We start from the raw sequence: 24,605 nt of genomic DNA, 5'->3' as shown, positions 1-24,605 counted from the left end.
TATGCAGGACAAAAATACAATCTAATTTATTTCAGACTACAAACCTAAAACAAAATGTAAGAAAAACTTCAAAAATCTGTACAAATCGGCGTGCGGTTTCTAAATGCACGGTATAAAAACACATATCCATGCAATACATACATATTCATATGCATTCAGCTTCCTTGTCATTCTTGATGTTTAGTATAATATACAGTACACTATGCCCTAAGTTTCATACACACCGATATAAAATTCACATACTTCAGTCTGTCAATGCATTTTCTTGAAGGAGCACTGCTTTGGCTACTTACCCTGTGAATACTTAACCCTGTGAATGCATATCAGAGGGAAAATCAGGGCTTAAAAATAAAACAGTGCTTAGTTATGCTAACATCATCAGCAGTCTCTCTGAAATGGCCTCTTCAATCTTCACGAATACAATTTACATTAGCTTTGCTATTCCCATTATTTTCAGTTAAACGAAAGCGACCATGTTGTTAAATTTGAAATTAACATTCATTCATTGCCACATTTATTTGTGAGGGCATAGAGGTGACATTTGCTGTTACAAAACAAAACAAAACAAAAAAAAATTGAAGAGCTTGTACTCCACTGATAATCAAGGCCCCTGACATGGAAAACAAACCCACATCTTAATTCATGTGTGTTAATCTCTCAAAAAGAAATAGCATCATCTGTGGCCCTTACTAGCACAATCATTTTGCACACTTTAGCAAAAATATTAAGCAACGGGTGCTTCATTTTAATACTCAATACTATCATATTTCTTTTTTTTTGTTTTTTACATCTTCTTAGTGCAGTTTTGTCTCAGAGTACCAAAATTATACAGCTATTTACAGTCAACTGACACTTTCCACAGCCACACACGTATGTGCATGCATGTGTTCTGTCAGGAGCTAGAGGAACTTCTTTGAAGGAGTAGTGAGTGACAGATGTCACAGACCCGCACTGGTCTGGGATAGGAGGGTAGTGCAAGCTCATTGCTAGAGCAGCTGTTGCAATAGATATCCCCACAGTTTCTGCAGTGATGCTGCACAAAGACAAACAAGAACAGGGTTAAGTACATCACTTATTATTTCTCACATGCACCACCAAAGACTGCTGTAAGACTGTGAGAGTAAAGTACCTTTCTGCGGGAAATAGAAAATTCCTTTTGGCATTGTTTACACTGGGTGGCTTCATCATCTTTCAACCATGCATGGCCCTGATGAAGAGAATATGTGAATAAAATAAAACATTAAAAACACTCAAGGAAATGTTTTAATTACAGTTTAAGGCAGTAATTTTGCTTTTCCCTCATTTTGCTGCCTTGGTTGCCCTATAATCAGAGCAGTCTGTCATGCATTACACAGGCACACAAATTCCAAACAATATTAAAACATACATACAGTGAAGTGCAAACGAATGCTATATCCGACACAAAATACAAAGTTCATTTTAATTCATTTTTTTTAGGTTCATTTCAACAGGTTTTCTCTGATATCTGTAAGGCTAGCATATCCTTCAGCTGATTAAATACACATGGAGGGTAGTCCAAACTTCGGCTTCCTCTCCCCAGTCACACAGACACCACTGGTCACCAGCACTGGGCAGCAGGAGGCTGACTGACTGACACTCACTCCAAGGAACAATGGTAGTTACCAATGGATAGACAGGTACATGGTAAATAAATGAGTCTGTGTACAGGGCATCACAAAATTAATAACATCACAAAATTAGACCACCTGGGCTAAAGTACCTGGAAACCAACCCCAAATATTTTCAAAGCAATAAAAACACAAACGTTGCAAGTCACTGTCTATAACTAGGAACATATCAAATATTTTGGGGGTGACCTTACCTTCAAGGCTTTATTGACTTCTTTGAAGTCTTCCATTTTAAGCTTAGACCTAATAAATAAATTTTATTATTCAAGTAGATATCTCACACACACACACTGACATACACACACATACGCACACCCTCAAATGTCACAAATGTCCCAACCTTTAAGAAGATTAGTTAAGAATCAAGTCTAGGCTACACTTTTTCTGCATAGCAGAGCCATAAAAATGTGTTAGATGGGTATGGAGAAACAGTGCAAGGTGGTTTGGTGGTAACAGAGAGGAGAGGTGGGGCTGAGGGATTTCAGGACAGACACGTACTGGCTGAGGTGCAAACCCATCTCTTGTAGAGCCTGCTCTTGCTCCTCACACAGCTGCTGTAACTGACTCTTCTCCTTCTGCAGATCAGCAAGTTCCTGTCAGAACACAACATTGCTCATTTTCCAAAACCAGTAATCTGACATCAGCAAGTTCTAAATCTGCTTTCAGACAGATCATAAAGACAGTGTTTCTCTATCCATTGTTGGAACAACCCGTAGTCTACAACAGTCTGGTATATCATATTAACAAATCAGCTAACAAAGGCCACAGCACAAAAGTTTTACTACTAAATTCTTTAAACATTTCTTATTCATGTTAATACACCAGGGTTCATATGGACATTACTGTATGAAAGTTAAAGACTTTCAAGGACACAACTCAAGTATTTCACCTGAATGGTTGTTTATATAGCAGCATTTATTAAAAATGCAAACAAATATTTTCATCATATTTGTTTGACACATGACACATACATAACTGTTTTTTTTTTTTTTTACCAGCAGAGTTTTAGTGCCACTGTATAAAAGAAAACAATTAAAGATTTCAAGAATAATAATAATAATAATAATGATATTTAGAGCCCAATATCACTATTTATAGTCTCAAAGGGCTTTACATGTCTAAATAAATGAATAAAGCCATAATATTTCACGAAAAAGACACAAACCTAAGATTTCAAGAATAAAGTCAGAAGGGTATGAGAATAATGTCATAATATTACAAAGAGAAAACTATTGTGAGGGAAAAGTTGTGGGTTGTAGCTTGACCCCCATGGGTAATATGAACCCATCTTCCCCGCTTTCAGTGTAAAGGTATTGGATACAGCAATGGAGCCTGATACCAGATACACTGGTGAGGCAATTTTCGCCATAAAACCGCGGAAAAATCCAAACTCTCTCTCTCTCCAATTCTCTAATGCTCTCCAACTCTGTCTCTAGCAGCGGGTCGCTCTTGCAGCGGGTGTCTCTAGCAGGTGTTCCTGCCTGCATAAAGAGACACCATCACTCCCTGGCATTGGATCTCTCTGGTGAGTGATCCTACCTGCATAAAGAGACACCGTTACTCCCTGGCATTGGATCTCTCTGGTGAGTGATCCTACCTGCATAAAGAGACACCGTTACTCCCTGGCATTGGATCTCTCTGGCGAGTGATCCTACCTGCATAAAGAGACACCATCACTCCCTGGCATTGGATCTCTCTGGTGAGTGATCCTACCTGCATAAAGAGAGGCCGTTACTCCCTGGCATTGGATCTCTCTGGCGAATGATCCTACCTGCATAAAGAGAGACCGTTTCTCTGCACAAGAGCTGAGACACAACGAAGCGGGATATTTGTACCGAACTTCCAGCCTAAGTACTAAGTACTTTCTCTCGCGCAGTTGTGACTTTAACTTCAAGCGGCTAATTACACTGTAATGCACACAGTATTCGGCGGAAGAAAAGGCGACCTTTTTATTTCTTAAAATGTCGACAAACTAAATCAAGAACCCTACATTATCATCGGACGAGCGATGGAGCCCCGAAGATCTTCAAGCGACAAGGAAAAGAACTTCTCCCTGGACCTGCGCATTGCACTGCTCATTAGGCCACTAAAGACGCATCTTCGGTCGTCACGCAAGAGCTATTCAAAGTAAGGTTGGCATGTGGGCACAATTTAGTCTTAATGTTGTATGTAGTTAACGTGAAGAAAGTGACGTTATTTTAATCCTTTTGTGATTTAAATGTACACACTGTATTTCACGCACAATTCGATTTTAGGCCGCTTGTTTTCTTTTGTTTATGACTCATGAAGAATAGATTTTGCATGCATTCTTTCCCTCTCTCTAACTCCCTTTGTCTGAATACACACACGCATCTCTGCTCTTACATTCAGTCAGTCTTACTCTGAATACTTGTACATAGCCTCACTGCCATCATATTACCACTTACGATTTGATCATTCTATTTGCTGCTGATTACTGATTGTACCATATCAGTATTAGTTTGCCAAGTAGTGTTGATTGTGTTAATAATTAGTAACTTTGGAATAAACTGTTGTCCTGTCTGTTTCTGCTGCAATATTCACTGCCAACCTCTGCCATCAAAGTACTCCCAATTGCCTTCATCAACCTGGTTGTTCATGAGTGTTATAGCTTTAGTAGTGTAATTGTAATACATTAGAACTGCAATACTCTAAGACTGTAGCACAGTGTTACTACTAGATTATTCTATCAATTTTAGCAGTTTAATTATAAGTATTAAACACTAAAATTAATGGTTAATAACTTTGAGACTGATTTATATGAGACTGATTTATTAATCCTATTGCACCTACATCTTTTGGTGTCCCCGTGTTAGGATTGCTATTGTACCTACAGGGTGTGTGTGTAGACAATAGACAGCAGGCTGACTGTACATGTTGGAATAAAAAGTTGACAGAGATGAATTCATTGGTGCTGTGAGGTGCCTGGAGTTTATTGCTCCTCCTCTCTCCCTGTCCCATCTTACTGCTGATAATGCTACGACTTCATTCTTGCAATGTTATAACTTTTTTCTCAAAATATTACAACACTTTTTCTCTCAATATTGTATTTTGTTTCTTTATATATCACTACTTAAATATCAAACAAGCACATATACCTGGGGTGGTCACCAAAGAGCCAAGGAAATTCAGAACACTGCACTCTTGGAGTGCTCACAGTGGACACAAAATCACTTTTAATTTAAGAACTTTCGCACAAAGGAAGCCATGTTTCCAGATAAGCCAGCACTGAAATTTCAAAGAGCTAAATTCAAGTACTTTAGGCACTATAAGGACCTTGTGCAATCCCTGTCAGACATCCTTTGACTGATTTTACGTCGTGACTGATTTATGGGTGCAGTTCTAAATAGCATGTGGCAGGGTGACAGAGACTATGGTTATTATTGTCATTATTAGTGTATATCTGTTCATTTTTCGACAGTTAAGAAAAAAAAAAATCAAAGAAGGAGATTTGCATCAGCAGAAACCACAGCATGTTGGAACTGCTGTGCTGAAACTGAATTCTATAGTTAAATTAACATGAATGAGTAAATATTTGAAAGGTGACATATGTTTACTATTTCCCAGCTATTTATGATCTTACTTAATCTCCACTGGAGAGAAGAGTTACATCAAAATGTAGTGTTTCATCTGATATTATCAAATTATCACCAGTTACAGATCACAATAGGTGTAATCATCTCAAGGTTACCCAGATTCAAATCCACATTCAGATCATAGGAATATGCTCTTTTTTTTTTGGAAACAGATAAAAATCCAACCCTTCCCATTGTAACAGCATTTAGCTTTAGCTTGTTTGAAGTATTTAGTCTGTGATTTTGTCAATTAAACTCAAGGCTTCTCCTCACCTCTGAATAAATCTGACCCAGTCTTTTCATCTCTGCAAGAGTCACATTCACAGAGCTTTCCCTCAACTACCAGACCAAGTCTCGATTTTGCCTCTGAGGTGGTAATGAGCTCAGTTAGGAAACTGATTAAAACTTCATTAAAACACCTAAGCGACACCTTGAGCCCCTTTATGTAAGAACCCCCCCCCCCCCCCAATCAAAACGTGCACAGGCAGTCAAACTCACCCTCTGCAGCCCCTGTAGCTGCTGCAGCTGAGTGCGCAGCTCTGCACTGTTGTCCCGCTCTCGCTGTAGTTCTTTCTGCAATTTCTGTCTTTGGTCCTTCTCACCGCGCAGGTCAGATTCTAGTCCCACCCTAAACAGAAGAAGTGTTTTGGGGTTTTTTTTGGTTTAATGCTGTATTAATTAGGGTTCCTGGTGCACTCGAATCAGAATCAAAATCATCTCAAAGAACTCTACTCCACGGTTCACTTTGCTTAACAATATTGTTCCCTCTTATTTTCTTCACTTCTCTGCCCCAACATTGGGGTATCTGTTCTGAGGTCTACAAGGTACCAGTCTCAAGCCTCTACTCCCAGTATGAGGCCAGTATACACCTGTCTCTCTTGCCCAGACCTCCCGCAAACCCCTATTCTGAGCCAGTGGCTTATCTGTTACCCCATTTCCACCGAGGCAGTTCCAGGGCTGGTTCGGAGCCGGTGCCTAATCTCAAATCAGTTCTTTGCGTTTCGACACCCAAAGAACCGGTTTTCAGCCAGAAAAACTGGTTCCAGAGTGGTAGCAACACTTTGCTGGGCTGAAACCAAGAACTGCTTACATCAGGGGCTGGGGGCGGGATTATCATGACCAAGACCAACTAAAACTTTGTGACAGCCATTTTTTAAAAACCACACCCCCATGTGGAGCCAACTAGCAGACAGCAAAACATGGAGGAATACCTGACCACCTCTATAAATTAAAGTTTCTTTGGCTATGATTCTCAGTTTCTTTTTACAACTGAAAGTCTTATTCAATTAATGTGAATGGACTTTATAAATGAGTACATTCTTCTTCTGAATATACGTCGTGTAGCGAGTTTAAATCAAGCTCTGTTTGAACTAATCATGATGCAATTATGTCAGTATATATATAGCCAAAGCATTACATACGCATATGTGTCACTGAAATCAATCGATGCCTTAACAATGACAGTGATAATGAAATTATGGTATCTTGTTATGCTGCGCATCATTTAAAAACTAAGCTTTATTTCAGCTAATCATGACGTGACTATCAGTGTCAAAATATCACACTACATACCTGGCGGAATACCCGACCACCGCTACACATTTTGCCTGGCTACGATTCTCAACTTCTATCTACAACTCAGACTCTTATTTCATTAACGTGCATGGACTTTATAAACAGCGCATTACATACGAACATGTGTGGTACATACAAACAGTTTAAGTTCTGTTTGAACTAATCGTGATGTAACTATGTCAATATATATATAGCCAACACATTGCATACGAACATGTGTCATTGATTGAAAACTGCTGTTTAAAATGACTGAACAACAAAAACGTGAAGGGATTTATGGTATCTTATTATGGCAAGAAACAGCACTAGCACCTGGTTCGCTTTGGTGGAAAGGGGGTATCTGATGCTGTCTCAACCTGACTGTGGAACCAAGATCAATTTGCCCTTTATAGCCACATCATAATCTCAGTTTTAACTATAGTAAAATTAATCATTCTGAGTCATTATACAGTTTATCTTGAAGACAAACTTACTGATATGCACACTGCTTGGTTATCAAAGTAATCTATATCACCCACAACTCATAGAACCTCTATACATTGACTCTTTTAAACTGCAGGCAAATCCTATACTGCAAATTATTTCACAGATCATTGAATATGTTTACCCTGGACTCATTTTATGCTGTAAATGTCTCTACTCTATGTGCTGGCCAGAGGAGAATGGAGCTGGGTGAGGACTGACAGCAAATTGTTTTTCCAGAGTAAATAAGAGGGTAGACAAATGGAGCATTCTGTGTCATAAGGTGTAGATTCCAAGTCAGTGTGCAGCAGAGAGCTGTAAATATGCAGAGCTACAGTTAGCCTAGTTCTCATTAATACAGTTAGCCTAGTTCTCTTTTAGTAAATTTAGTCTAGTTCTCAATAATACAGTTAGCCTAGTTCTCGTTAATATAATTAGCGTAGTTCGCTTTATTAATCTAGTTCTCATTAATACAGTTAGCCTAGTTCTTGTTAATACAGTTAGCTTAGTTCTCTTTAATAAAGTTAGTCTAGTTATCGTTAATACAGTTAGTCTAATCTCATTAATACAGTTAGCCTAGCTCTTGTTACGCAGTACTCATGAAACACAGCACTCTGGCCAGACAAATAGTGACTTGAGCTTGATCATGAGTTAAGGCAATCATGACTAAGGGGAAGCAAGCTACATAGTGTCACAGGTTCAGCAATGGTCTAATTCAGGGGTGTCAAAATCCAGTCCAGGAGGGTGAAGGTCTTGCTGCTCTTTGTGATTTTGTAATATTTTGTAATTACATACTGATTTTTACCTGGAAAACTGGTGTGTGGATTTTAACAGCCCCCCTAGCCTGTTTTCTATAATGACTGTAGTTGTGAACACAGCTGTGGAGGAGACCGCTGCACAAAAATCATTGTTTCAATGCAACTTAAGCTTCCATGAAAAAGGTGAAAAGCTGAAATGTGCATGTGTGAGAATGAAAAATGAAGATGTGGCCAATTTGTATGTCTGCATGTGTTGGGGGGGAATGTGAGAGTGTCTCTGCAGTACCTCAGTGTGTCCAGGTCACTCAGCTGTTTCTGCAGTGTGTCAACTTTTGCCTGCAGCTCTGATCTCAGGTCCCTCTCATTCTGGTCTGATTTCTCACGAGTACGCTCTGAATTCAGAAGCCTGCATGAGTAGACAAGACAAGGAAAAACTTATAACTGATAAAAGAAGATGGTTCACATCCACGTTTTCCCACTGAAGTTCACCCTTATGCTATGATTAACATTTTTACTCCACACTTTCCTCTCATATAAATATCTAAATATACATGACAAATCAGACAGTTAGTGACATGACATATACCAATCAAATATCATAATTACACACGAGAGTTCATCCAGAAACCAGATATGAGTGAGACAGTCCTGCAGGATGGAGAAATCTCATTTTACCTAACTTGGGATGCAGTGCATGTTGGAAGTTTGTGAGAAACAGGAGAAGTCATGGGTATTTTGCATCCAAATTCACATGGAATGCATCTAATACTTCCTACACGTTAAACAGACAGGCAAGATAGTGCTTTAATAACATGGGGCCAGTCACTGGTAACGCAGGACTTTATATTGTATTATCATTTTGTAGAAGAAAGAACAAATGAAGACAATAGTTGGCCTAGGATGAAACTGCCAATCAGAGATGACTGAAGTTAACAGACATCTGCTCCAGTCTTGATATATATATATTTCTTTACATCTTACTGGTGAAGAGAGGAGAGTGCAGAAGGAAATCATCAAAAGATTTATTTAAAGAGATATCAGCATTTGTAGATAATGTTCTTAACGTAATTATTGGTTAAATTAAGGGTGTCATTCAAGGAAAATTGTTCAACTTAATTCCTCAAAATGTCCGTAATGCAGATTCTATGCAGTCTATGAAGTAGACTCATTGGCCCCTTTCAAGGAGACCAGGGGCATGCTATAGTCTTATATAAGTGTTAGTGACACACCCATGTTTCCAAACACCCTAGAGATATGTTTAGTTCTAGAAAGGGAAGCCTTTTCCAGAGACAAGCACTTGAGGGAACTCTAGAAAGAAGGAACAAAAAAAGAAAAAAAAAACACAGAGAGTGCATATGCTTAGTTGCGGTATTACTATATTTTTTTCACTTTGACCTTGTACCTGTAACAGGTTTGTTCTCTTAGAAGGCTTATCTAACTAAGCATAACATGTTTGCATTCGAACCTTTGTTCCAGTTCCTTCATGGCAGATTCCATGTGGCTAATTTTCTGTTCCAGCTGCCCCACTTCCTCATCCTTCTTCTGGATGATTCCATCAGCCTCCTTACAACAGTAACAATTAAGGTTAAGTAATTTTTTTACATTTTACCATCATTTAAAATGGGGGAAATCTGTTATTTTGCTTTCTAAAATGGCTGGCCATGTCTCTAACCAAACTATATAACTTTCTTTTTTTGATGAAGTCTTTTAAAAAATATGGTTTTCTGTGATCATGAGGGCAAACTGCTGTATCTCTCTCTCAGTCATAGATTACATCCCTCTGTCTTTTCTGTTCAGCAAATGAGTGAACTAAGGCCTAGCACATTGCTGACAGGTTCACCCTCACCACTTTAAGCTCACTGTGCCTGCCATATGACTGGAAAATATGAGTCACAGACCACTCACTCACTAAGGTCTAGATCCAATCTTACCCATTCAAGTGAACCAGGAAATGACATGCAAGTTCGAATTATGATAGTGAGCTTGATGTTTATTCTGGATCATACTGCAGTTTCAGATCTCTCTAAATGGAATCTGGGTGTTAGTTAAGAGAGTACCTGGGCCTTGTTGAACATTTGCAGGTTGAGACTCTTGACCTGATCCAGCTGCTGGCGTAATGCAACGAGTGTGTCCTGTTTCTCATGAGTATCTTTCTCCAGCAGCTTCATGGCCACCTCCATCTCCTGCTTCAGGTTTAGCTGCAGCTCAAGCTCCTTCTGCAGCTCCTACAGAAACATGTTCAGGTGTTAACTGTTATAGATGCGTTGTGTTGTTGCTTTTCTGCGTATGGTGAGTGAGCAAGGAACAGAGAAAGAGAGAGAGTGTGTATGTGTGTGCGTGTATGTGTTGTCGGGTGGACACTGTGCAGCTTTCAGAAAGAAAAGGACATTTGTTAACCTTAAGTGTTCCTTAGTAATTAAAGCTGCAGTTGTGTAAATTCTCTCCCTCTTTTTCACCCTTCCTTATCTATTTCTATCACTCTCACTCTGCCTCTCTACCCCCATCTCCTTTGATCCCAATTCTCTCTTTATGGCCCAGGCCTCCCTGCGTTCAGGACCAATGCACATCAAAACAGAAACCCCTCACTGTAACACCTAACAGACACCAGGGCAATGTTTTAGCGCAGCAACCCCTAGACCATTTGGCCAAATGCTGATAACGTTTAATTGCAGTAGGCACTAAAGCGACTCGAGAAATTGGTTTCCGGTGAGAATGGAATTTGGACCATGCCACAGACCCCATCCGCATCACTCCATTTGGGTGCGAACTACGTAAAACAAAAGCAAAGTTAAACTAATCATGCGCCATTATAAAAAAAGTTATGCGTTCAAGTCATAACCATCCCTATAGTCAAAAAAGCACGGTAGGACTTGAAAATAACTATAAACCAAGTCACAAGCAGCTAGTTTCATGACCATCGAGGTAACTCTGCTGTTTTTAATGATCAAGAAACCATACTTGATCTTGTTCGAAAGCGTAAAATGCGACCGATATGAGCAGATTAATTTAATTTTACTGTAAAAGTGGGAAAAAGTTAGGTAAAGTTACATACAGCAGGCTTTGTTTGAAACTTTTTAAAGTTCCAAGGGGTGTCTCCTCCCTTGGTCTGGAGATACCCCCAAGAGAGATGGCAATACGCCCTTTTTCTCATACAGATAAAAAGGCGAACACCTTGCTAGTCTCTGGTGTGTTCTTTTTGTTTTCTGGTTGTCGCGTCACCGTACCTCGTCCCGATCTGCTCGTCTCTGTGAAGAATTGGTCCAGTTTTATCATTTCCGAAGAGCCACGTCTCGAAGCATCGCTCAGCGAACTTTCTACACCTCCAGACTGCCATACCTGACCGTGGCGGGGCTTAGTTTAGGAACTGTTGCCTATTGTTAGCCGTTAGTTGTTTACTTAGAAATTCTGTGTGTCTCTGTATAGCAAATGCTTAGCGAAGTCCATCTGGAGTCGTTCCATATAACATAAATACTTTCTGCTTGATTGTTATAATAAAACGCTCACATTCGCATTCCCCTACTATTTGTCAAGCTATTTCCTAGTCCCTGAATGTGGTGATCCAGGAACTTAATTACCTAGGAGAATTGAACTCGAAGAGTATTATTGTCCTTGCTATTCTAATACTATTATTTACTATATGTACAGCTAATAAGGGGTTACTCTGAATGACTTCTAGGTTCATTGTTCAGAGTGCTGACCTATAAATAGAGTTTTTCGGGATAACTATAATTTCCCTGGGTTCAGTTCTGAAATAAGGTTGTGGTCACCACTAAGTGATATTAGTACTAAGTCTAATATTCACGAAGGGCCATTAACCAGATTTTCTCATACCATTGGCACGACAGTCTTTTGACGTCCTCCTACTTTTGAAAATGAAAACACACATCAAGTTTCAAGTAAAGTAATGCAGACATTGTCCTCAGGTCTTGCAGCCACTGTATGGCACAACAGGGCATAGAAAGACAATGCAGATGTCAAAACCCTACCCAGCAACAGTATTAAAGAAAAAAAAAAAGCAGAGCATATCAGTGGCAGTGGTTTTGATATGAATAGAAAAAATGTCAGTAATTTTTCACTAGCTGTAAATTCTGCAAATACAATCTGCTCATTGAAGGTGTAGCAGGTGAATGTTTGAGTAAGGGAAGCAGGTGAGAACAGAGCAAACAGTGGGGCAGGCGGGCAGTTATGAAGAACAACCCTGGCAATTACAACAGAGGAACAACACACCCTTGCTTAGAGCACAGCAAAAAAAACAGACCTGCATTCAAATAGGGGCAGACAGATATGAAACATGTTATTTAAGAGCTTCATGTCTCACCTGTCGAATGCGTTTCTCCTCTTTGTACTGGTTCCACACCACACTGTACATTTCGTCCAGACCCTGACGCGTCTGCCGGTATGTTTCAAGCTCAACCTGACTGTCTTGCAAAGTGGCCTTGTAAAACAGAACAATGAATTGTCACTGAATCCGAGGCAGGCATCAGTATTACAGAACAAACTGAAACAGAGGAGAAGATATAACTAACCATACACTTACAATACAACAAACAGACAATACATGGACATATAACTGTTTGACAACATCGCGTATACATTATCTCTACACATGTATGGATGTGTGTGTATATACAGTATATGATCTCTATAGATCTATGGACAAATACTGTCCATATATTATGGTTATATATGTATTGATGCGTGTCTATATATTGTCTCTATACATCTATGGATGTGTGTCTAAGTATATGGACGTGCATGCTCTCAGGACAACTAAAAGTGTCACCTCCTCCTTCCTCTGACTAGTCTGAATGATTGTGGCATTCTCCTGCCGCAGCTGCTCCTGCTCCTCCCGTAGGACATTAATTCTATCTGTAGCTGCTGTCAACTGTGTGAAGAATATATTAAATTAGCCAACATTACAAAAATGACAAATATCCACTGCTCAGTGGAGGTGTAGTACTGGGGCTCCAACCTCCTCGATAAGTTTGCAATTGGTCTTTTCCAGAGAGTCCATCTTGGCCTGAAGGTCAGTGACTGTGCAACTCAGATGTCTGTTTAACTCTTCAATATAATGCTTCTGGTCCAGAATGGCTGTCATATTTACATCCCTGTCAACAGAGTGAAAACACAGTGACACTGATTAGACAATTAAGAACCAGCCACTTACATTACGTTTTATATATATATATGACCTTATTCCAAATGTTCAAATGTAGATTTACATGCTTTAAAAAATGAACACAGACAAAATACTTCCTGAGTATAACTATGTACCCACTGAAAGACAGCAGAAATTAATCTGGCCTACAGGATTTTGTAACAGAAACAAATGACTTCTGATAGTGAGATTAGACAGAGACACTCACTCTTTTGGCATCTCACTGGACTGTGGGTCCTTCAAGTACAGTGAAAAGTCAATAACACCCACCTACACCACAGGGTGGACATCAGTTCATTACCATTAAACCATTAAAAAAGACACACGTTTAGAAAAGCTGTGCAGACATGGCTTAGACATAAAGGATGTGTGAAATTCACCTGAGAGTCCAAGTCTTCCCCTTTGACACAGAGGTTAGCATCAATCACATTAAGGCCCACCAGCATACCAACAATCACAGTCCCTTCTTCCTCTATCATAAGGGCTCCAGGGTCGTAAAACTCCCTGAACAAACAGAATTGTTGTGAATGTGTGTAATTTACAAGTTCCAATGACTGACACTGACATAAAACAGCTTCTGAGAGATGCCAGTATTTACAACAGACATCTCTGAGCAGAATGCCACACTGAAATCAGGCTCCACATTTTGTCATTGTAATTATATACAGTTGCACAGTGCACATTTCAGGTAGGCCTACATTAAAGTTATTAAAATCAATTTCAGTGTAGGCCTATATGCTTGACAATTGAATAGCAAGACATTAAGAAAAAAACTGCCTGCATCCAAGCTGTTCCTTAATTTTTTTCATTTATTATTATTGTTTTTTATTTTACAAAATAATGAAGTAAACCTTGTTGTAAAGCTCTGGTAGAGCAGTGTCTGAAATATAGTGTCGAGAGGGTAAGGCGATGAAAATCTGAGGTGCATTCAATTAGCAAAGAAAGGTAAACATTCGCAAGCATTTTCAGTTTTTTTGTTTGCTTTGAGTTCACTGCAAACGCTTGCAAACACATACAAACGATCTGAGGAGGTAGTTTTTGGCGAACAGAGATGGATGCTGGACTAAGGGAGATGTGTGCCCAATGCCCAGATGGGAGTTATACAAGAAAATATACTTTGTGTTCGATTTTATTTAATCTTCTTACAATAATTCAAGTGGTTAATTTGTCTAACTGTCAGTTACATTGATATTTAGGTATAGTTTAGGTATTTAAATTTTGTATTCGCTACCGCAGCAATGGGCTGGTCATCCAAAACGATTAATTCAATTACCCTCTCGGTAATCTTTTTGGCCTTGACGCCGCCTCAAGGAAATTTGTCTCTCCTTTTAAATGTATATCCTCCAATGTGTGTTGCTTTGGAGCAGCCTTTGCCTGAGTTACCTAGGTGAACTCACTGTATTCCGTTGAGTTTATTTTTTAGGAGACTATTGAACACAGCTCTGTTCCTACCACCTCGCGAAATGCTTGCACTGCAAACATTACAAGTGGCTGATGGACTGCTTTCGTTTCCCAATTTAAAACATTTCCACACTGCAGACATTTTGGACACCTGTTTAACAGCTGACGTAAAACAAAGGATCGGGCTTAGGGCCGGGCTCAATAAAGCCGATACCGATCAGTTAAAAAATGCCTTAATTGGTCTGATACCGATCTTTGAAATCATATCGGGATATCCCTAGTAACTACAGATATGTGAGTCACAAACATATTTATCATTGCTTCATTTAGGCAGAATAAGTTAAACACTGTAGATCAACTGCTCATTAACATTAGCAGTCTTCCAGTGATAAACTTGCCATTAGCTAGCTTTGTGGGTAACCTGTTTAAGCAAGGGACAGCGTTATAAGCTGCTGTAAGCAATGTTGCCAGAGAATTTTTAAAAGTGACAAGTGAGAAATGATAGGACCTGTCGGGCAGATACTACGCAGCTTTCAGAAAGAAAAGGACATTAGTTAACCTTAAGTGTTCCTTAGTAATTAAAGTTGCAGTTGTGTAAACTCTCTCCCTCTTTTTCAGTCTTCCTTATCTATTTCTATCACTCTCACTCTGCCTCTCTATCCCCATCTCCTTTGATCCCAATTCTCTCTTTTATGGCCCAGGCCTCCTTGCTTTCAGGACCAATGCACATCAAAACAGAAACCCCTCACTGTAACACCTAAAAGACACCAGGCTCGAGGTTTTAGCACAGCAACCCCCAGACCTTTTGGTCAAATGCTGATAACGTTTAATTGCGAGGGAGACTAGATCACCTCGGGAGGTAAGTTTCCCTGTGAGAATGGAATTCAGACCATGCCACAGGCCCCATCTGCATTGCTCCACTCGGGCACAAACTATGTAGAACAAAAGAGAAATGAAACTAACCATACGATATTATCAATTAAATACGCATATCGAGTCATAACTGTTCCTGTAGTCATAAATGCGCGGTAAAACTTAAAAATAACCAGGAGCCAAGTCACGAGCAGATAATTTTATGACTATCGATGTAACTGTGCTGTTTTTAATGATAAAGAGTCCATATTTTGTCTTATTCGGAAGCATAAAATGCGGCAGATACGAGTACGTGGATGTAATTTTACTATACTTTAATGGGAAAAAGTAATGTAAATTTATTTCAGCCAAGCTCAAATTAATACTTTCCAAGTTCCAAAGAGTGTCTCCTCCCTTCAGGGCAGCACCCCCCCCCCCTTTCCTCTCCTTCCCTCACTACCTTTTTGTGTGTAAGTAACTACACAAGAACATCAATCAGATAGTTCTTTTGGTTAAGCATGCCTCTTCGTGAGTAATGCCTCATACTCGCTTAGTTGTTCATACATACTTTAGGTAACGAGGATATTGTTATTGTTTAACATTAGTTGTTTGTCTTCTTGTGAGCAGTTTGGATGCTGTTGTATGTGTGTGTATAGCGGATGTGCCTTAATATCACCTGGTTTCCAATTTATTCAACATTAGATTCATTCTGTACCATTTGAATTTGATCGTTGTAATAAACATGTACGTTCGTATTCCTACTCTTTGAGTACCTGATAAATTATTTCCAAGTTACTGAATGTGGTGATCCAGGAACTTAGTTAGCTAGAAGTACTGAATTCGATGAGTATTTTTGTACCTGCTACTTTAATGCTGTTATTTATTATATGTACGGCTAATGAAGAGTTATTCTGAATAATTTCTAAGTTCAGTGTTCAGAACGCTGAGCTATAAATAGTTTTTCAGAATATCTGTAATTTCACGAGGTTCAGGTTCCAGGTTATGGTTAAAACTAAGTTATATTAGTATTGAGTGTAACATTCACAGTGAACCATTAACCAGATCTTCCCATACCATTGGCACAACAGACCATTATTTGTTTACTCACTAGAACTGCCACACTGTTTCATAAATAAACCTACAATCAAGTTTGTCAACAGCTTAGCCTACACCACTCAACTACCATGACGTTAAATGTAATTTTGATGTTTGACTGACGGAAGACTACCCACTTCCATGTTACTGCCCACAAAATCAGGCATGGCTGACATGAATGTCATAACATGTTTGAAGGATTCATCTGTAATATTCACACAGAACATATTGGTAAGACTTGTTTAATGGCGATATTATAAATATGACATGGTGACAGATATCCCTATTTGATGCTGAAGTATGCTTGATTGTTATTGGCCTATAGCACAAGCAGATAGAGTTTGTCAGTGCAGTCTCAGGGTGTGTAAAGTAGCCTTCCTGCAAGACAGTCAACATGTTTGCGTCCAGAGCACCAAATGAATTTGAGTTTGTAGCACATCGTTGTCTGGAATTAATGTAGGCACATATTGTACAAAACAAGACACCGTCTTCTGTCTCCCTGTTTCTTTTTTAATTGTCATTTATTGGTCGTTATAAACGCAGATACCAATTTATCTGCAATTGGCTCACATCAGCACGCCGATTTGTCAGTCGGGCTCTAATGATCACTCCAGTTAGCTGCCTCTACACTGGCGGGCTGCTGATGTCTCAGGAAGCCTTCGTGTCTGTGTTGATTTAAACAGTCTGAAGCAAACTCCTTGTACAAAGTCTGAGCCTTTCACACTGAAAAGCCCAATAACCCTACAACCTATTTGTTTCTGCATGTCCTAAAATATATCTTGTTTCTCCTGGATTTCACAGTCTCCATAGTCCCTGGATAAGGCAAACTCCTCTAATCCGGTACTCTAACAACTAACTTGGAGATGGGTTAACCATTTCACGTCTTCTTTCCTCTCAAGGTTGTTTCTTATCATAGGCCACAGAAGTTTTTACTTGTTAGTGACAGTATCTATTATGAACTTGTCAAACATATAAAACTGAAGTGAACTGTTAAGTTATACAACATGTTAAGTGAGAGGAACAACAAGCAAAGAGATAATACTGCAGTTACAGACCACTTGAAAGAAACAGACACATCATCCAAGCACATATGTCTCATACAACCAAAGAGTAACCTTGGCTCGTACATATTACTCTGATCTGCTTTAGTTAATAAATTGATCATGTTTGTAAGTTAAGATAATACCACCATTACTCTCACCCCAGCAGGTCTCGTCTGTCTATGAGGGCTTTCATGTAGTCTGCCAGTTTCTTCTGCATCAGGGCCAAATGTAGCCATGCCCGAGCCCGTCCAAGTCCAGTCCTGGAGGAAAAGGTGAAGAAAAGGGTAACTTGGAAAGTAAGAGAAACACTGAGGTAAATGGGGAATTAGGAGCACACTCATGTCTTAGTTATGAGTTAAAATTCCATTATGTTTCAGGTCATGCATAAAAATGCTGAGTTGGCAATTTTTCTTAAGGCGACCATGTCACTGTGACTTGTAAAAGAAAAAAATGTTACAGTGCATATGGTAGACAACTCAGTGATGTGGAACGCTCAATGGGATGTTTCACATTTTAACAGTGAGAGAATCAGCTGTGGTCAAAAAGCCATATTACTCAACTGTGATGTTCATACATTGTTTTGGCATACAAAGAAAAAACTGACCATCAAGTTTCAGTCAGTTAACTGGACTAGCAAAACAAGTATATTGTAAGGGACACTGTTGTCAGTAACTCTAAACATATGTCAAACATCTCAAAAGCAGAACACAGAGATGAGCAAACACAAGTACTCACTTTATCCCGGGAATGTCTCGTGCACTAGTAGCAATATCAGATGACTCTGGGCACAACTTCTCCACCAATTCCAGTGGAGCCCAGATAGACTTATTCTGACCTATGAAGGATTTCTTTACTGTTCAGAGAAAAAGAGAGGGTACTAAAAAAATACATAAATCAGCAAACAATACATAAATCGATCACACCATGACTCATTTGACTATTGCAGGAAATAGGCCACAGATTGCTTTGGCTCACCTTTCAGCCCATGTTTCAAGCAGTGCTCAAGCACCACAAAGAACTGCTGCAAAGGAGGATACTCTGAGTCAAGAGTGCGATTCAGACTGAGTGAGGACTGGATCAGGACCTTTACACTTAATTTCATCATGCTGAGAAGATTGGACCTCTCCACTGCCATAGGATCCTTCACAGCTTGACAGAAACAAAAACGCCATACACATAACTACACATGTGAAGCCATGCCTACTATTCAGTTCAAGATATTCACAAAACATTTAACATTTATTCATTTTTAAGACATTGTTACCCAAAGCAACTTCTAGTTCAGGCAGAGTAAAAAACATGCATATAGTCACTGAGGAGCAGATTGTTCTTTATCAGGCTAGATACACTTGCAAACAAGTCAGGCCCGGCAACAGGATGAAGTGACTGAGGGGGCAGTTAAAAATGGCAGGGGGGCAAATCTTTTTATATAGTAAGACAGTAGGTTATCATCCTGCTACGCCCATTTCTGCATTTTTTCATCCTGCGGGTGGCAATATAATGGCTTTTTGACTAGATGCAAACTATTCCCTACCTTACCTTTTCCATGTGATTGTGTGTCATGGCCATAATATGAAATGGGAATAGCCTATTTGGGGCAGACTGCCAGATCACCATCTAAAATTGGTCTGGTGGTCCGTTAAATGAAATTCATCGATTTAACCATGGAATAGCATCTGAAAGGCTAACCAACAACACAAGACTACTGTTTCAAAATCAAATAATACCTTTATTTCACAGCAGTGGTGAAGCAAGTATTAAACCTGAGTGTCCACACACAATTTAGGGAATTGCAGTACTCAGAACGTAGGTCTACAATACACAAAATAATAGAATATATGAACAATTCTAACCACTGAAACACTGGAAAATTTCAAAGGTGTTTCATTACTGTCATAGTACCAATCATTGAGTGATGAGTAGTGTATTGAAGGACAGAGTCATTGGGGTAGTAAGTAGGGGTTGAGTATATAAGGGTGATTTAGTTAACATTTAATCTGAACCCTTAAGGAAACTAATTATTTCCTTAAACCTTAAGGAAACTTATTATTATGTATCATTTTCAGTTATTATTTTAGTTTTACTTGACCTACAACTCAATGACCAATTTTAATTTTTCAAATGGTACAACTGTGTTCAATGACAGGTCGGTACAATAGTCCTTGGTCCATTATTAAGGTACTGTTTTTCATCCCAAAAGGCTCTACCAAATTCAAGTTTTTCCCCCAAAAGCTCTCCACAAAATTCACATACCTCTCTGTTACCCTTAAATCACACCTTTGAAACTGTTTAAATACGCAATTAAATAAGAATTCAATAAATTTCATAAAACACTAAACAAAACATATAGAATGAAATATGTGTGTCCCTGGTGCACTTATAAGGCAATTCCTAGTTTGTGCTTCAAAGTAACAGTCAGCTAAACAGAGGAAAACAAACAAATGAGGCGGGGTTTAACATTTTGCAAACAGTTTTTTTTTTTTTAAATAAATGCTACAACTCATTTAACCTAGTGTTTATGAAAATCTAGTATTTGGACCATTTTGCTGCTTCAGATGTAATAACCTACACTGAGAGAGTTTTTTGGCAGTAAAACTTACTCCTTGAAGAAAACAGGAATAAAATGCTTTGTGCATCTCACTCAAGGGTAGGGGTGATCTGACTTAAAATTCGCTTTTTAAGCGATTCCTGTGGGTAACACAAAGACCCCTTTTGAACACTGATCTTTCTGTCGTGTAAAACTTAGTTGGGCTGTACATTTTTCCTAGATTCCTCTCAACTAAACAGTGCTGTTCTCTAATTTGACGTGTCCTTGTGTATCCCAAAAGGTAACGCCTGCTGATGGTGCCACCTTCCTTAAACTCTAGATGTGACACCTCACATTGCAGAAAAAATAGCCAGAGCCATTTTCCTTCATTTTCACCATGTAGTCCAAATTTTGCTCCTAGCGGACAGTGCCTGTGCGTTTCAAAACTGACCACTTAATGTAGGATTTTTACACGGGAAAAGTAAGATAAAGACACCAAAATAGTAATAAAAAGGTAACTTTTTTTACAGAAATTAACTAGAGCATGTGACCGACAAACGATTTGTTGCTAACGTTACAATAGGAAAATGCAAAAACCTACTGTTTATTATGAAACATAAAACACGACAACACACACTTCTCTGGCTTACATGTTGCTTTGGACGTGGTCGTGTTACTGGCAGAATTCTGTAGGGTCGCCGAACTCGTCGCACTCAGAGGTACAGTGTTTCTCAAAGCTGTGCTACAGTTGACGGCTCCACTGCTAATGGTCTCGGTTGCTTTGCGAGCCAATGATAAAATTGGCGTAGACCAATTATTGTCCACTGTCTGCTCGTCACTCTGTCCATTCTGACTGTCATTTATCTTCTTGCCTAAAACTTGAGCTTCTTCCTTTTTACTGCTGTTGTTTTGAACTACCACATCTAAATCCTTACGCCCTTCAGCCATTTTCCTCTACGAAATCACGTGACGCCAGACTAAAGTAGTCGCTCGTCGTTACGTCATTACGTCGTTACTTGTGCTTGTATTTGTGATAAACAGAAATGTGAATTTCTCATATGAATTTCCGAGGGAATCTCAAGATACATTAAACCCCAAAAGAATTTTGCACAGTGGTAAAAAACCGTCTAAAACTAAGCATCTAAAACTAACATCTAAATTAACATCCCTTGGGTGTGACCTTCAGCTGAATCCAATTTATGAAGTACTTTACTAACTTTGAATAACATCAAGAAAATATAAGTTTCAGTCCTTTAAACCACACGTACCAGTGAAATGAGACTTTGTATGCCTTACAATTAGCTTCTGTCAGCTACAATCATAGATTGTAGCTGAAAGAACAAAGTTGCACGGTTTACCTTTAATTTTATATTATTATTAATGATATTCTACGTGAAGACACTGATCACGTTAATGATTCATCACAATAATTATTCAGAATGATTCAACAAGGTAGGAAACAGACTTAAATAAACACAACACAATTAAATAAAATTTTAGACTGAGCTCGTTGGTGATTAGTGCTATTTTTGGAACTGGCCTGCGGGCGACTGATGTGGTCCCTGCAGGCGACCTGGTGCCCGAGGGCACCATCTTTGTGACCCCTGCTATAGAGTTTACAGGGGGATGGCAGGTTAACAATGGGGATGCACTTAAGTCATTTGCGAACAAGGGGGATGACATTCTGCCTCATCCCCCAACAAATCACCAACTGATTATAGGCGTATTGATAGAATTAACCCAGATGCCCAGTACATATATCTCAGACTAGCAACTGCAGAAATGCAGTAACTATAAACAGCATTTTAAGGACTGCTGAAAAAACCCACTTGATTAATATGTAATCAAAGGAAAACATCTATTACACAGATTTAGGCTTATGGAGTCTCCATTTACGTAGCAGTAAGTACTCTTAAGTAGAATACATACACATGACACGTCTGTGGTTGGCTTAGGGTAAATAAGAGGTACTGAATTAAGAGAACTGCTGCTACGTTTCTTAGTCAAAAAAAACATTTAATGAGATATAATTTATAGCGAAATAGAATGCAAACACATGCACTTGCACAGAAGAATTATTTTGACAAGAATTATCTTGAGGAATGACTGTTCTTTTCTCTTCTTATAGCCCAGTGTTTCTCAGCTCCAGTCCTGAGGGCCCACTGTCCTGCACATCTTTGTTTTAACTCAGGACTGAAACACCTGATTCCTATTAGAGAAAAAATGTTTCAGTGTTACAGAAAAGATGTTTCTTTGTTTTATGAAGATCGCAGGAACAGTTATGTGTCCATCTTATAGCTTACTAATAGCCACATAATACCACATTATACCACACTACAGCACACGATACCACACTGTACCACACTATACCACACTGTACCACACTACACTACACTGTACCACACTACACCACACTGTACCACACTATACCACACTACACCACACTAAGCCAGACTATACCACACTACACCACACTGTACCACAATACAGCACACTATAGCACACTGTATCACACCACACTACACCACACTTTACCACACTACACCAAACTGTATCACACTATACCACACTACACCACACTGCACCACACTGTACAACACTACACCATACTGTACCACACTACACCACACTGTACTACACTGTACCACATGATACCACACCACACGACACTGTACCACACTGCACCACACTATGCCACACTATACCACATGATACCACACTACACAACACTGTACCACACTGCACCACACTACAGCACACTATACCACACTGTACCACACTACACCACACTGTACCACACTACACCACACTACACCACACTGTACCACACTACACCACACTAAGCCACACTATACCACACTACACCACAATACACCACACTGTATCACACCACACTACACTACACTTTACCACACTACACCAAACTGTACCACACTATACCACACTACACCACACTGCACCACACTATACCACACTACACCACACTGCACCACACTGTACAACACTACACCATACTGTACCACACTACACCACACTGTACCACACTACACCACACTGTACTACACTGTACCACACGATACCACACTACACGACACTGTACCACACTGCACCACACTATGCCACACTACACAACACTGTACCACACTACACCACACTGCACCACACTATACCACACTACACCACACTAAACCACACTGTACCACACTGCACCAAACTATACCACACTACACCACACTGTACCACACTATACAACACAGCACCACACTGTACCACACTATAACACACTGTACCACACTACACCACACTGTGCTACACTGTGCGACACTACACCACACCACGCCACACTATACCACACTACACCACACTGTACCACACTACACCACACTGTACAACACTATAACACACTGGACCACAATACACGACACTGTACCATACTACACCACACTATGCCACACTATACCACACTGCACCACACTACACCACACTGGACCACACTGCACCACACTATACCACAATGTACTCCACTCCACCATGCTGTACCACACTGTACCACACTACACAACACTATACCAAATTATAGCACACTGTACCACACTATACCACAATACACCACAATGTACCACACTGCACCACACTACTCCACACTATACCACACTATACACTGCGTGAAAAGAGGTGTATCCGGACTGGAATACTCCTGTATATTCCCGGATACTCCACAGATAATCGGCTGTATCTGGCAGTTTGCAGCTCTGTTACGCGGCATGGAATACTCCTGAATATGCACCGTGTTTGGGGGTCTGCCTAGAGCCCTTAGTTGCCATGGTGAATAATCCCTTGGGGGTGCTTGCAAGGGAACATTTGCACTTCACACCTTGGGCCACCAGGTATCCTGCAATTGGTCAAGTCTTACTTTGGATTGATGGAGCAATGTCTTGCCCCTCCTCTAAAACCCTTCCCCATTGGTCCATTGTGGGTCCCCAGACATGATTTCATATGGTTTATATTATTGATATTATTATTGTTATTGTTATTATTATTATTATTATTGGTGGTGGTGTTGTTGTTTTATGTTCATAGGTAGATTGTATAGATAGTCTGGCAAACAAAAATGAATTACACAAATTTTATTATAAATAAAGAAAATACCGTATTATATAATTATAAGGCATATAAATTGACAATTTTATGTATATATCTCAATGTACAACATAACAGAATAGAATACATTAGAACAGAATACACTGTAATATCATAGTATATAATACAAATGCTTTTTGGGAACATAAATGAAACTCTAAATGTTGAGCATTCCCAAGAACAACCCAGCTTCCGTGGTCTCCATTGTGAATCTATCCGCAATGGCTCGTGCATGGTGATTCACAACATATTTCTGGTCTTTGTCCAGTCTATTCTGTAGCACCCCACACAGTGCAGACAACTCTGTGCTAAGCGGGAGGACCCACGCTGGCCTTCCATCCAAGATGGCGTC

The 24,605-nt window shown here is 39.5% G+C and overlaps 1 protein-coding gene across 2 annotated transcripts; it reads right to left on the bottom strand.

Moving 5' to 3' along the window:
* Positions 1 to 21,049, bottom strand: rufy1 (RUN and FYVE domain containing 1). Of its 2 annotated transcripts, none has more exons than XM_030783848.1 (17): positions 20,764 to 21,049; positions 18,562 to 18,735; positions 18,322 to 18,439; positions 17,745 to 17,846; positions 13,576 to 13,699; positions 13,404 to 13,465; positions 13,010 to 13,145; positions 12,821 to 12,922; positions 12,356 to 12,472; positions 10,095 to 10,262; positions 9,503 to 9,600; positions 8,324 to 8,443; positions 5,741 to 5,870; positions 2,148 to 2,242; positions 1,844 to 1,892; positions 1,130 to 1,207; positions 1 to 1,033 (listed from the first exon to the last, which is right to left on the bottom strand). In XM_030783848.1, the coding sequence occupies exons 2-17, from the start codon at positions 18,719 to 18,721 to the stop codon at positions 893 to 895; spliced, it is 1,800 nt and encodes a 599-aa protein (XP_030639708.1). In that variant the 5' UTR covers positions 18,722 to 18,735; positions 20,764 to 21,049; the 3' UTR covers positions 1 to 892. The 2 variants fall into 2 exon arrangements, with proteins under 2 accessions (XP_030639708.1, XP_030639707.1); XM_030783847.1 differs by lacking the exon at positions 20,764 to 21,049 and adding an exon at positions 19,314 to 19,395.
* Between the last annotated feature and the right edge of the window lie 3,556 nt (positions 21,050 to 24,605).

This window comes from Chanos chanos, chromosome 9 (assembly GCF_902362185.1).
Source record: "Chanos chanos chromosome 9, fChaCha1.1, whole genome shotgun sequence".
NCBI lineage: Eukaryota > Metazoa > Chordata > Actinopteri > Gonorynchiformes > Chanidae > Chanos > Chanos chanos.
The sequence above is the reverse complement of the archived record's forward strand: the minus strand, read 5'-3'. Positions and strand labels throughout refer to the sequence as shown.